Here is a 12,204-nt window from a genome sequence, read left to right as displayed (position 1 = left end):
ATCAGAAACTTACAAAAAAATATATTCTACCAATTGCAGTTTTCCAAGAAAATCTGGAATTAAAATCAACACTGACATATTCAAGTTGTACAACATTTGAAAATTCGTCACAGACCACAAAACTGAAATCATATAGGTAAAACTTTGTTTTCTCCAACAAAGACACTTTGAAATTGTCTTGAGGTAGGGCCTGAGCCTAAGAAGTAAACACAAATATCAGCATTAAATGCTTGTGAAGAGCTAAATAAGGCTAAACATAGTGATAAGCTAAGCCTGATGTGTTCAATTACTATAGGTCTCCCTTCTCTTGGCCTTGAACAAGACAAGCAGCCTTTCCCAACTTATCTTCACTAATCTGCAGAAATACAAGCCTCCCACCGACAGCGATGCCCACACACTACTTGAATTTCCACTGAGGCTTCTTTTTTAACTGTCCATGTAGCTGAAAGCACTACTTCAGCAAGAAAAAAGACAGACTATTTTATTTCAGCCGATTTGCAATTACACTGGTAAAAGGCACCGGTGGGGAATCTTGAGACACTCAACTGCATCATTTACAGATTTCTCTTCTTCCTCATACAAGTACACACTTCTGGCAAGCTAGATTTACGGAATAAACTTCAAATGATAAAAATGAAGACTTGGATGACAAAGGCTGCTGCCATTCCAGTGCTTCATTACCCACAGTCAAAAGCCAGAGCTTAACACAAAGCACAGAAGCAAACAAAGAGAGAGAGAGACGTTTTATTGCAAAAATCCTAGAGATCTTTTCCCCCTCTCGTGCAATACCAGCATTCTCTGATCAAATTATTCAAATGCATTCAGACATTGTGGGGAGGGGGTGCATTTTTATGGTTCTTGTAATCCCAAAGGAATATGACTGCCGACATCAAACACGCTCATTAACACCCCAGTGTGCACAACGTTGGCCTTTTACTTTAAATGCTTCTCTGCTTTTACAAATGTTGACATTCTCTTTGCTCATCTCATATTTGCTTTTAACACTTTTTACCTTTAGCCAAAAATCATTCCACCAAGTAAAGGTTTTGATTTCTACTTTAAATATCCTTTTTTCTTCAAGACAAATTACTTTTAAAACTCAGCAACATTAAACCTAAGGCTAATTGAATAAAATATACTATTTAAAAGAAAAATAAAGCCATCACAATGCATGCTAAATTTGGCAATGCACCTACTCACTTCTCTCCTACATTTGACAAAAGCTCAGGAACACGAAAAACATTTTTTTTTAAACACAGACATTAACATTATTTATGTCCTGCCAAATGACAGTATAACATTAAAAGTAAAAGAAAACTTTTAATTGGTTTTCTCTGTGATCAACTGATTTCAGACCCAGTCTCCAGACTTCACAGGCCATGTTCACATTTTGGACAAAAATGCAACATAGCAGTGTCTCCTAATAGAAAGGTCAGCAGGTCATTTATCAACAATTGATGCATTTCCCCTTGCATAYAGGCTAGGCCAAACAAAACACCAAAATGAGACTGTCACAGGCAACTGCATTTTTATTACTACTCTGTGAATCAGGTCCTTTGCTGGTGAAAATGGAAAACATTCGCTCGGAAATGTTTGATACTTAATAAAGCAAGTAGAGATAAAGTGCAGTGGGGAGTSTGAATAGTTTCAATGAAGCAGTTGGAGAATATCTTGGGAACCAACTATTCAGAATCCCTTAACTAAAAATGCTGTTTCTGGATGTGTTGTTAATCAAAAGCATGCTTGTACTTTGGCACCTGTTTAACACAATTGTCCTGTCAGTAGATAAAATAACAACATATCGCCATCTTTCCTCCCAGAGGTTGGAATACTGTATATTCTACTGCTGAAAGACAGAGTTGTAATTGTACTAAAATTAAATCACAACTGCCTAAACTGTAATCAAATTAAATGAACTGCATAAAGATGCTCAGCTCTACAAATAAGTAGTACCCTCCCTGGTCACGAGTCAATTCCTCCTTACTTGACTCAATCATCAGCTTGTTTCAATACCATCAGTTTTTTAACACAGGTCTCAAACATATTAAAAAAATCTCAGCTGTAACCACGTAAATCTGAAAATACACATATTTAAATAAGACATTAAGAACCTAACAATTATACACAAACAGTTTTTAACCTCAGCTAGAATCAGAACAAAACAGTTTTGTACACATTAGATTWAGGTTAATTTGTCTGGAATTCAAAGTCAGGCGACTCCCCAGACTCATTATCTCCTCATTAATAATCAATAASCAGATTTCAATTAGCCTGAAAGCAAACTACATCAATGTGTATGTAGAAATAACCAACTTCAACAGTGATGAAAGAGACAAACGCTGGACTTGAGGCTGTTGTTAATTTACAGATGTCTACCTTAAGTAAAATAAAAARAAGCTCCTCCTGTTTCATCGCTCGCTGTCTCTCTCCCTTTTATAGAGACACTACAAATACCTTTATGTCCTCTAAACTGATTTATGGATTGACYAAAAACGTGTTAATACAGAGTCTGTTTCCTCTCTTTAGAAATCAGCCACCATCACAAAACCTACCCAGATCTGAGATATGTGGATCTCCTAGCAGACAGTTAAACACAAGTGAGAGATTTGACTCCAAGAAGCCTTTACAAATAGAAATAAACAAAGATGGACTGTTAAAAGAAACAAGAAAAGTTCTACTTCTTTATCTCTGATTGGTGTACAGATAAATGATTATCAAGCAAAAACAGCGGACAGCATGAATTCATGAATGAGCTCACCTAAAGATTACATCAAAGAATAATAATGAGAATGTTCAGTGAGAACATTGTTTTCTTTGTGCTCAAGTATTGTCATCACCATCAGCAGCTCTCGATGGAAGTCAGAGTCATGTAAAATAACCACACAACAGACCAGGAGGAATACCTGCAATACTGTAAAATAAAATCAATTGTGCCAACTTTAAGTTGTAGTAATGATAAGACAATAGAAACTGATGAAAAATTAGAGTCATTATGCTCAATTTTCATGAAGTATTTTGTTTCAGTGTCCTAATAATCGTAGGAATGCAAGTAATTGTGTGTGGAGAGCTTTATCATTTCGGGGGGTGGTGGGGGGGTCGAGAAAAAAGTAGTAATAATTGAGAAAAGTTGAATGTTTTAACAGATTATTAAAACTTCATGAAATCTAGATCTGAACGTAAAATTGCCTACATTTTGAGCAGCAATTTGGCTGGAACTGAATTTGATTTATCTGCCCAGTGTAAATTTGATTCACCACAGAGTGTCATGGCAATATAATAAAAAATTAAATAATAACCACTTCAGTGTCTGTGAAAACCCTAGACTGGCATTACTAAACCATGAATCCTGCTTTGTACTTCAGCATCAAAATTTATTTCATTCACTGAAAAAAAAAAACTTTACTTGTAACAAATCAAACTTCACAGTAACTTCAGATCAGTGTGACAGTAAAAAATAAAAACTGCCCCTGAATGTCCAGCGCCGCTTTAGGTGGGAAGTTATTTGACGACAAGTCATTTTCCATCAGAACATGATGTAGTCCTCTTATCTTAATAATATAATATAAACCTGTTAAAGAATATGTTACAGGTAGGTTGGTGTCACAATAACAGAAGCTAAAGATCCTGCAAACAGGAAAAAAAGACGAGGCAGGAAAACATGATTGCGTATTTGTTTTTCTTCCAGTTGTATGGAGGGCAGATTGAAATGCCTCCCTCTACAACCTGTTGCTGCAAGCCGTCAGTGTACAATAGGAAGGAAATATCCCAAATTTGAAGTCAGTGATGTCTTGTCTACCAAGGTAATGCTGTTTTAAAACAAACATTGGCAACAAGTTACAYGAGTCAGCATGCCACTATAACCCTATAGTAGCTACAAAGGCTATTAATTTGGCTAATAATGAGCTAATATCAGCTTGTCAGGTTCATATATAGTATAGCGTGTCAACCTATTTAATGTTTACAAAGAGCAGAACATCAGAGAAGAATAGTTTTGTTGAACAGGTACAATTGCTTTACAAGTATTCAAAAATGTACTTGGTGCTATAGTTTGGTTTTGGTCTGCTACTTATGTGCTCATGTTTCAGCTGACTTTAATTTTACAGTTAATCTTAATAAATGTGATTAAATTAGACTGAGATGGTTTGGAGACATGTAAGGAGGTGGGGAGGGGGGTGTTGGGTTGAGGATGTGCAGCAGGCTGGCGTATGAGAGACTGGAATGAGGGGAGATGGAGGCAGACTTTCTGCTGTGGAGACCCCCAAGGGGGAGCAGCTTAAAAAAAGAGCTTGAGATAAAATTTTATTTTCAGCTTTCATCTTAAATACAGTATTTTTTATATAACTGATGACAAATAGATTTACAATCTATGGTGGTATTTTTGCTCAAGCTTGACATACCCTCACAATCTCACACTAACTCATGTCTACACTGTACTTTGATCAAGCTGATAACCCACCAGCTGAAAACATCCCCCAATTATAACAATCCCACTTGATCCATAGGGTTTGTATCTCAAATATGATTTTCTTCTTCCTATCAGCAGATGAAGAAAAAAAAATCGGTTCAGTATTTAAACATATAAGTGCTGTCATGACATCTGATACATCTATCAATGTTTAAAAGTTGTCTTCTATGTGTGAGCTTCTGATAAATAAAAAAGATCATAGTTTTTGGGTGTTCATTTTTAAAAGGTGGCTGACAACATGGTTTCTGCTACAGATCATCAAGCAATAGTAAGAAAAACCTGACAACCAGCAGAAATAGGCTAACTATTATTATGACAGTAGGGTTGGGCATAATCGTGTGTGCAATTAATCGTCAGGAAAAACATTAATCGATTAATTTTTGGCACTTGACGATTAAAACGATTAATGCCACCAGGCAGAGTCTGCTCGGTGCTCCGCTCCACTTCAAATATGATTGACCTTAAAAAAAAAGTTCTGTAATTTATTTATCTATCAACACAATTTAAAATTTGATGCATAGCCTGAAGTATGTAATTTTCTGTCACTACAGAGGTACAGAGAAGGGGAGTTTTAGCCCCCCCACTGATTGGGCCGAGGTGGTCAGGACACGTCAGTAACAGTATGTGACGTCATCTGAAAGAGCCTTCACTTTCATAAAGAAGAAATCTAGGAGCAAAAGGATCATTTATATTAATGAAGATTTTGGTTAGAAAAAAATATTCATTTTAATCTAACTGCATCTCGTTTGATTTTATGRCCACTTTGTATGGCTGCTTAAACGAGATCAGAATATACGACAGAACTCGGCTGATGCTTTGACAAATTGTTTCCTTCTTTTAAAAGTTCCTGTCTTTAATTGTAAGCATTTGATTATTTGAAAGCACAAATACCAAAGCTCATTGGACTCATTCACTAAGCGGCTAAAAAAGGTCAGGTTCAGATCCTGAGCCATGTCTGAGATCCCATTAGTATTTTTGACCCATTTTCATTGATCCTTAGTGTCCATGAGAAGGACTATTTGTGCTCCCAGTGTTTTCTCATCTCTCCAAAGTGTGAAAAAGCACAAGTGGCTTATTTTATTGAATTATACGATAACCAGGCTGTGCTGACGTTTCTCCAACAACTACTGTTCCTGCTGTTTTACATATTCTTTATAAGCAGTTTCCTTAAGCTTGCTACATACTTCYCAAAACAAGACATCTGTTCTCACTTATGTGGTTGTGGTAAATTCTTTTTTTGGCATGGACATTTTATACTGTAAAGGTCCAGGTAAGCCCTCCCACACAGACACAAACAGAAACAATACARTAATGGACCACCGTGTTTCTGACAGAGGGAACATACGCTGTCCAGCTGAGGAGCAATCCCTCAGCTAGCACAGTCACAGAAAGCTGCCTGTGTCTCCACACTGTCATGTCCATAATCCCTCCCAACTATCATTATTTGAGTTATTTGATTATCTTTCTAAGTTTCACTGGAACAGTTGAAAAGATTAGGTTAACGCTGTGATAGTGTACCAGATTTTCTTTGTTTTAGGGCTTAGGTCAGGGCTAACAAATGACAAATATTTCAGTCAGAGTGGYTCTAGGTAAATATGATTGTGTCTCCCTTCTTTTAACAAAACACAACCGGCCTTCTTCTTATTGTTATTATTGTTATTGTTCTTTTTGTTGTTGTAATATTACGTGTAGGTACTGATACGCCTCAGGGGTCGGATTTATAAAACTGGCGTACGCACAATTTGGGCCCAGAAACTTGCGTACGCCACTTTTTACGCCAAGGTTGTGATTTATAAAATCCAAACTTGACGTGAAAATGTGCGGTGCCTCACGCCAGCTCTGACCCATGCGTACGCTCATTTTGGAGACGTGAAACTGCGACACAGATGGCGAAGTGAAGAATTAGAGCCACACTGTGTAATGATCACTGTCAGATATTTAATTTACCTTCATAAGACTTAGATTATTATTCAACTTTATCATCAGCTTTCTTAACAGTAATATTTATGCTTCTGCTGCTGAGCCATGAGGACCTTTGAAATAAAAAAACTTAAATCTTAAATAAAAGTTCCCATGCGCAAATCCCTTCATCTGCTTCCTCTTCAAACGACCCTGACCCACAGACCCCTCCCTGACCCACAGACCCCTCCCCGACTTGAACAGCAGGACAGCAAAAGTCACACTTTGGATACACGTGCAGGGCGCGTCCACCTCACCAGTGTGGATGTTATAAAACAAGGTTTAAAGTCCGTGTTTGTTGCGTGGGGGGGGGGTGCGTGCGTGCGTGTGTGTGTGTGCATGCATGCGTGCGTGCGGGATGGGTGTGTCTGCCGCGGATAACAGAGCAGGCAGGAGGGGGAGAGGACGAGGAGAAGAGCGGTTAACTTATTTTCTAATTATATCTGACTTATTTAATTAAATTTTTATTGTTTTTATCGTCCTGCAGGCTCTGATGGAAAATTTATTTGAAGCTGAGTATTTTTTATAAAAATTGTTAGATTACTCTAAAGCAAAATGAGGGAAAATCTGTGTCAATTACAGACATTCTGTTCACGTGAGCAGCTGTCAGTCAGCACCTGTCATCCTCCAGACGCACGAAGGAGCGTGTCTGAACCAATCACATTTGTTGACATTGATCAGCTGACTGATTTAAATACATCTTAACATTCATGAGGTGCTTTGCATTGGCTGTTTATGGTTGAGTGTGGGCGTGTAGAGGGTAGAACCTGAGGCAGGACCTCGTGCGCAAACTCTGACGTGCGGCTGTGATTTATAAAGGAAAGATGCGCAGAAACATGTGTACGCACCATTTTATAAATCTGAATTATTTTTGGCGTACGCCATTTCCGCCTTTTGGCCGTACGTTCACTTTTAGTATGGTTTCCACRCAATCCTTTATAAATGAGACCCCAGAGCTTTTTAGCTTGTTCATTGCTTCCCTGCCTGAAGCAACAAAGTCAATGAAGTAGCTAAATAAGCTACTATTTATCTTCTGTGGCCACTTCTTTAGGTCATCCTTCCATCTCTGCAGTAGGCAGCAGTAAATCCATATTGTCCTATTTTTTTATTTGTTTGTTTTGTTTTTTAGTTCTTTCAGGCAGCGTTTCCACATTTTAAAATCCATAGTGCTTAGGGAAACTGTAATAGCTTGCATGTAAACCAACGTCAGTTCAAGGTGTAAATCGCTCCCATAATTCAAGCAAGGCATCATGGGGACTTGAGCCCATGCTCCAAGCCTTGTTTCCTGCTTATGGTGTATTGTCATGGTAGCATCAAAGCACCACATACAGGCCTGGCAGAGTTACTGTAAGGCTTTGGGTTGTTTTCATGATTATCTCACACAGAATACGTATTCCAGCTCAGAACAAGCTCTTTTCTAATGGACTGACTCCATCATGGAGATCTTGGTGGGTTGTCATCCTCTGTGATGAATAAGCTGGTTCAAGCTTTTGTACTCATTTCCCAGACACTAAGTAAGACATAGAAGTTAAGACTCAAGGATTCGAACTACTGCCTAGTCAGGTGGCATTACAAGTGCAAGATAAGAAATATAAACAATATTTTTAATTTAATTTTGCAGAAGGGTGGGTGTGTCTTCCCTGCACAGATGTTGAACACTCTGTAAATATTAATACTCCACCACAAATCTGCATTATTAAATAAATCCAAATCAGTAATGATTTTTTTAAAAAACGAGTAGTTTTGGGATTTTGCTCTTTTCCTGGATTGTGGTGRATTCATGATCTTACCGTCTATGTTTTCTCTGTCGCTGATGTGCTGAAGGTTGCAGCCCGTGTCCTCACGACTCAGTTCCGGCTCCGGCCGATACGGCTCCAGCCTGGAGTGGTTGCTCCTCCGGTGTTTGGGGCTCGACGACACGCAGCAGGATGTTGTATTCCCCATTGTGTACGCAGCTTTTACTTTTACGCCCACCGCTTTATCTCCAGCTCTGTATTTGCAGAGCTGCTGGTGTTACCCCGCAAAATAAAATAAAAAATAAAAGACAGAAACGGGGCGGTAACGCGGACACAGACACCAAGAAGCCCTACCGGTATCCTTTTAGCCCCCCAGTCTCGCGTACGCTTAGCTAGTATAATGGCGCCATTAAAAAAATGATTAAAAACACAAAGAAAAACAGATAAATGAGGACAAACAGTCCAGCGGTGTGTCCCCTAAAAACCACAAATCGAGAGGGTAGGTGGTGCCTTTACGGCGTCGGTTTCGCTGTCGACTTTTTCCGCTTTTGTCGATCCAAAGCGAGCGTCCAGTAATCTTCACGAAAACATTTTCACATCCAGAAACGTCCGTCCACATGAGTTAAACCGACCACACATAATTAAGCGAATCGCACGGAATGTTTTCAGGGTTGAGCGCTACATGGTTGCCGCTGTACGGTAGTAGAATCCTGCGGCTACATCCGCTGCCGTGTGGCGTTCGAGGACTCACAGCGAAGTCGGATTTTCAACAACGGAGCGCGCTTCTCCGCTTTAAAACGGACTCCGCACATTCTCAAAGCTGAGACAAAACAAAYTGATAGGCCATCAATAAAACGGGAAAGATAAAATATACGACTTAAGAGGCAAAACGTAATGTAGTTGTGTCTGAATTTGTCAGTCTACTTGTATGTTTAATTGTTTTTAATTAAAAGCTTTGACAAATAAAGCAGCACAACGTGCTTTAGTTAGCTCACCTTGGTCGGCAATCGATATTCGTGCTTTTGCAATGCGAGGTGTCAAAGAACATAATAAAATACGATTTTTGTGAGTACCTGAACGCGTCCATGCTGGGGGCTGTGATGGAARAGTTTCCGGTTCAAGTGGGCGGTAACAACTGGGCAATGTATATGCATTACTAAACAGAAAATTACACTGCAATTGACACCTAAAAAAAGACAGAATTCTCTTTTTTTTTTCCTGATTATGTCCTGTTCACAAGCTTCCAAGCCACATCATTTCATTATTCCAATGTTAAGTTCATCTGAATATACCTATCTGGGGGGGATTTAATAGGGCTTCAATAATAAATAGGAATAATCCAATTCACTGAGATGTTTCTTTGGCATTTAATGTTTTTACTTTGCAGAGGTCCAACAAATATTTTAATGGTATTTTATTTTATCGCGTTTGCATCGCTTTGAACATTGTGCTATGGCTCCCCCTGCTGGTATTTTAGGTGTAATGCCCATTCTGAGTGCAATGTAGTGATTGATGAGTTTGCTGATTTTTGTATTTGTTGCTGCAGAACTACAAAGAATTTGGAACTTAATGTGGAAGCATATTTGTGAAAATCAGCAACTTAAAAAAGACAACTTATGTTGTGATAAACCTGTCAATTTTTTTTCTGCGTTTTTATTTTCTTATCAAACTGCAAGTGGCAGAGACACACAGTTGGAGCCAAAAAAAAGTTAATTCTATCAGGAACCCTTTTATAATTTCTACCATTCTTTTCATGGTCATTTTCAAATCAGACTCATGTTCTTTGATATTCGTTGATGTGTGTGGAAAAAATGTAATGGGTATTCTCTTTTCTGTTTTGAAATGTTACATCCAATAAATAGGAGAATGTCATCACAAATGAGGCAACACTGCAGCATATCTCCATAACAGACTCCTTAAATTAGTAACTGGACAAGTTTTTAATTGAAAAATATTGTAAAACTAATGTTTTAGTGTTAAGTTTGTTTAACCTTTTTGTTTCGATGAAGATATATGTAATCCATCTTTCGTTTTTACAATGTAACCCTGTGGATGTCCTCTGCCAGAAACGCTGTTCCTGTTTAGCATCCAGTAAAGGAGAACCGTAGGTTTGAAACCCTGAAGATATCAAGTCAACATTATTGAACATGTGAATTTATAACATCTTCAAGTCGAACAATAAAAACAGTCAATCCCAGTTCATTATCTTGAACAAGGAATCAGTCGGCTTTACGCTGAGAGATGTTCTTGAAGGCCCTAAGTTCCCCTATCAGAGCCTTCTTCTGGTTCTCCAGCTCCTCGCACAACTCTCCAGGTTTCTGATGTAGTCTTTCTTTTTTTGCCGATAGGCTCACGCAGCTTTAAGGTGGAGGCAGAGGGGTGGAGTTACAACAGCTCAGGGGGAAAAGGGGGCGGAGTTTCTGCTTGACAAAACACACGTGACTTGATGACGTGACGTAAATCCCTGCGTGGTGGCAAAGCTCGTTCAAAATCAGAAAGAATCTTTTGAAAGGCTTTATATGAAACAAACAACCATACCCCTTCACACTTATTTATTAATTTATTTAATTGAGGCTGTTCAAAGAGCTATCTTCAACAGGTAGGATATTAACTCTTCAAAACATTTTATGAGACCCTACTTTGAAAGTTCGTCTCTATCGCTTTAACCTATGTGCACACTAAAGTTTAAACACATGAAAATGAATTTTACAGCAGCAAGCCACTTTGGTTTTGCTTGTTAGCTCATCAATTCAGCCAAAACTAAACATTTTCCCTCAAACTCACATTATTCAAAGAGCGAACAGGTAAGATACTAACTGTTCACTACATTTTCACAGAACTCAACTTCAAAAGACATAAAGCATCACTAGGTGAGAAAAGAAAACCCTGGATAAGGAGGCATGAGTTGCTCACGTACAAAAGTCAGAATAAAGATTTTTATTCTGATTATTGCTTTTGTAACACATGAGAAAACGATCTTTGTAAGATATTTTATTTTATTTTCATTACATAGTCTCATAATAACCTAGCTAAGTTTTTTAAACACAAACATAATTTTTTAAGAAAATGTTTCTGCAGGAAAGACTTTGCCTTTGTTTGTACAGACGTCAACAGTGAACCCTGAGCAGCGGTGTGAGCGTCAGGTGTTACCTGGCTGCGCTACCCTAGCACTGTCCTGTCGACCAATCAGAACATCCCTGTTCTCGGCTTGCAGCTCGACGGCACTCGGTGGATGATGCTGTGACAGGGTGGTGCTCATGGCCACAGATGGCCAGGGCTGTCGACCTCGTGCATAAGGTAGGCAGGATAACTTGGACAAAAATCAAACCAGGTTAAAAAAAAGAAAGTTTTTTTTTTTTACAAATACTGAGACAATAAACTAGATCGCCTCGATGAAACAACATGCAGGAACTGAATGTCATGCACCATTACCTAACTGTATAAAACACACTGTCTGTAAATAATGTGCTGGCATGAAGTACATGCAATAACGCAGGGGTTCTTAACCTTTTTGAACTCAGGGCACAATTTGTGCAACATAAAGTGACATGAGGCCCAGTTATCATTACCATACGGCTCAAAATGATAATTATTCTAAATATTGGTTTAAAACTACTGTATAACTATTCTAAATCTTGGTTTAATTTGTATTGTATTTGCATTAAATATAATTAAATAAGTTTAAAAGTAAAACTCCTGTCAAATAATGACAAGACATGATTAGGCCTATGGCAAACATTTTTTTTTATATTGTAACCTGCCCATAACAATTATTTGAATAAATACAACAGTCAGTCAACAGACCACTCAGGCTTATCAACACAAAAATAACCCATCCATCCATTTTCTGTACACGCTTCTTTCTTTCAGGGTCGCGTGGGTCACTGGTGCCCATATCCAGCAGTCACAGTGCGAGGGGCGGGGTACACCCTGGACAGGCCGCAAGTCCATCACAGACAAAAATAACAATTTTTAAACATAAATAACAACAAAAATGGACAATTCAATAAATAAAATTGTGATAATAAAATAAATACATTCAAA

The 12,204-nt window shown here is 38.3% G+C and overlaps 1 protein-coding gene across 1 annotated transcript in view; it reads right to left on the bottom strand.

Annotated features, from left to right (window-relative positions):
- The window catches only part of LOC106521112 (cyclin-Y), a gene marked incomplete at both ends in the record, with an annotated part of 26,376 nt that extends 17,924 nt beyond the window's left edge, over positions 1–8,452 (bottom strand). Inside the window, 1 exon segment of the mRNA XM_014013533.1 lies at positions 8,215–8,452. Coding sequence (XP_013868987.1) covers positions 8,215–8,368 — 154 coding nt within the window.
- Positions 8,453–12,204: the final 3,752 nt, after the last annotated feature.

This window comes from Austrofundulus limnaeus, unplaced genomic scaffold (genome assembly GCF_001266775.1).
Source record: "Austrofundulus limnaeus strain Quisiro unplaced genomic scaffold, Austrofundulus_limnaeus-1.0 Scaffold103, whole genome shotgun sequence".
NCBI lineage: Eukaryota > Metazoa > Chordata > Actinopteri > Cyprinodontiformes > Rivulidae > Austrofundulus > Austrofundulus limnaeus.
The sequence above is the reverse complement of the archived record's forward strand: the minus strand, read 5'-3'. Positions and strand labels throughout refer to the sequence as shown.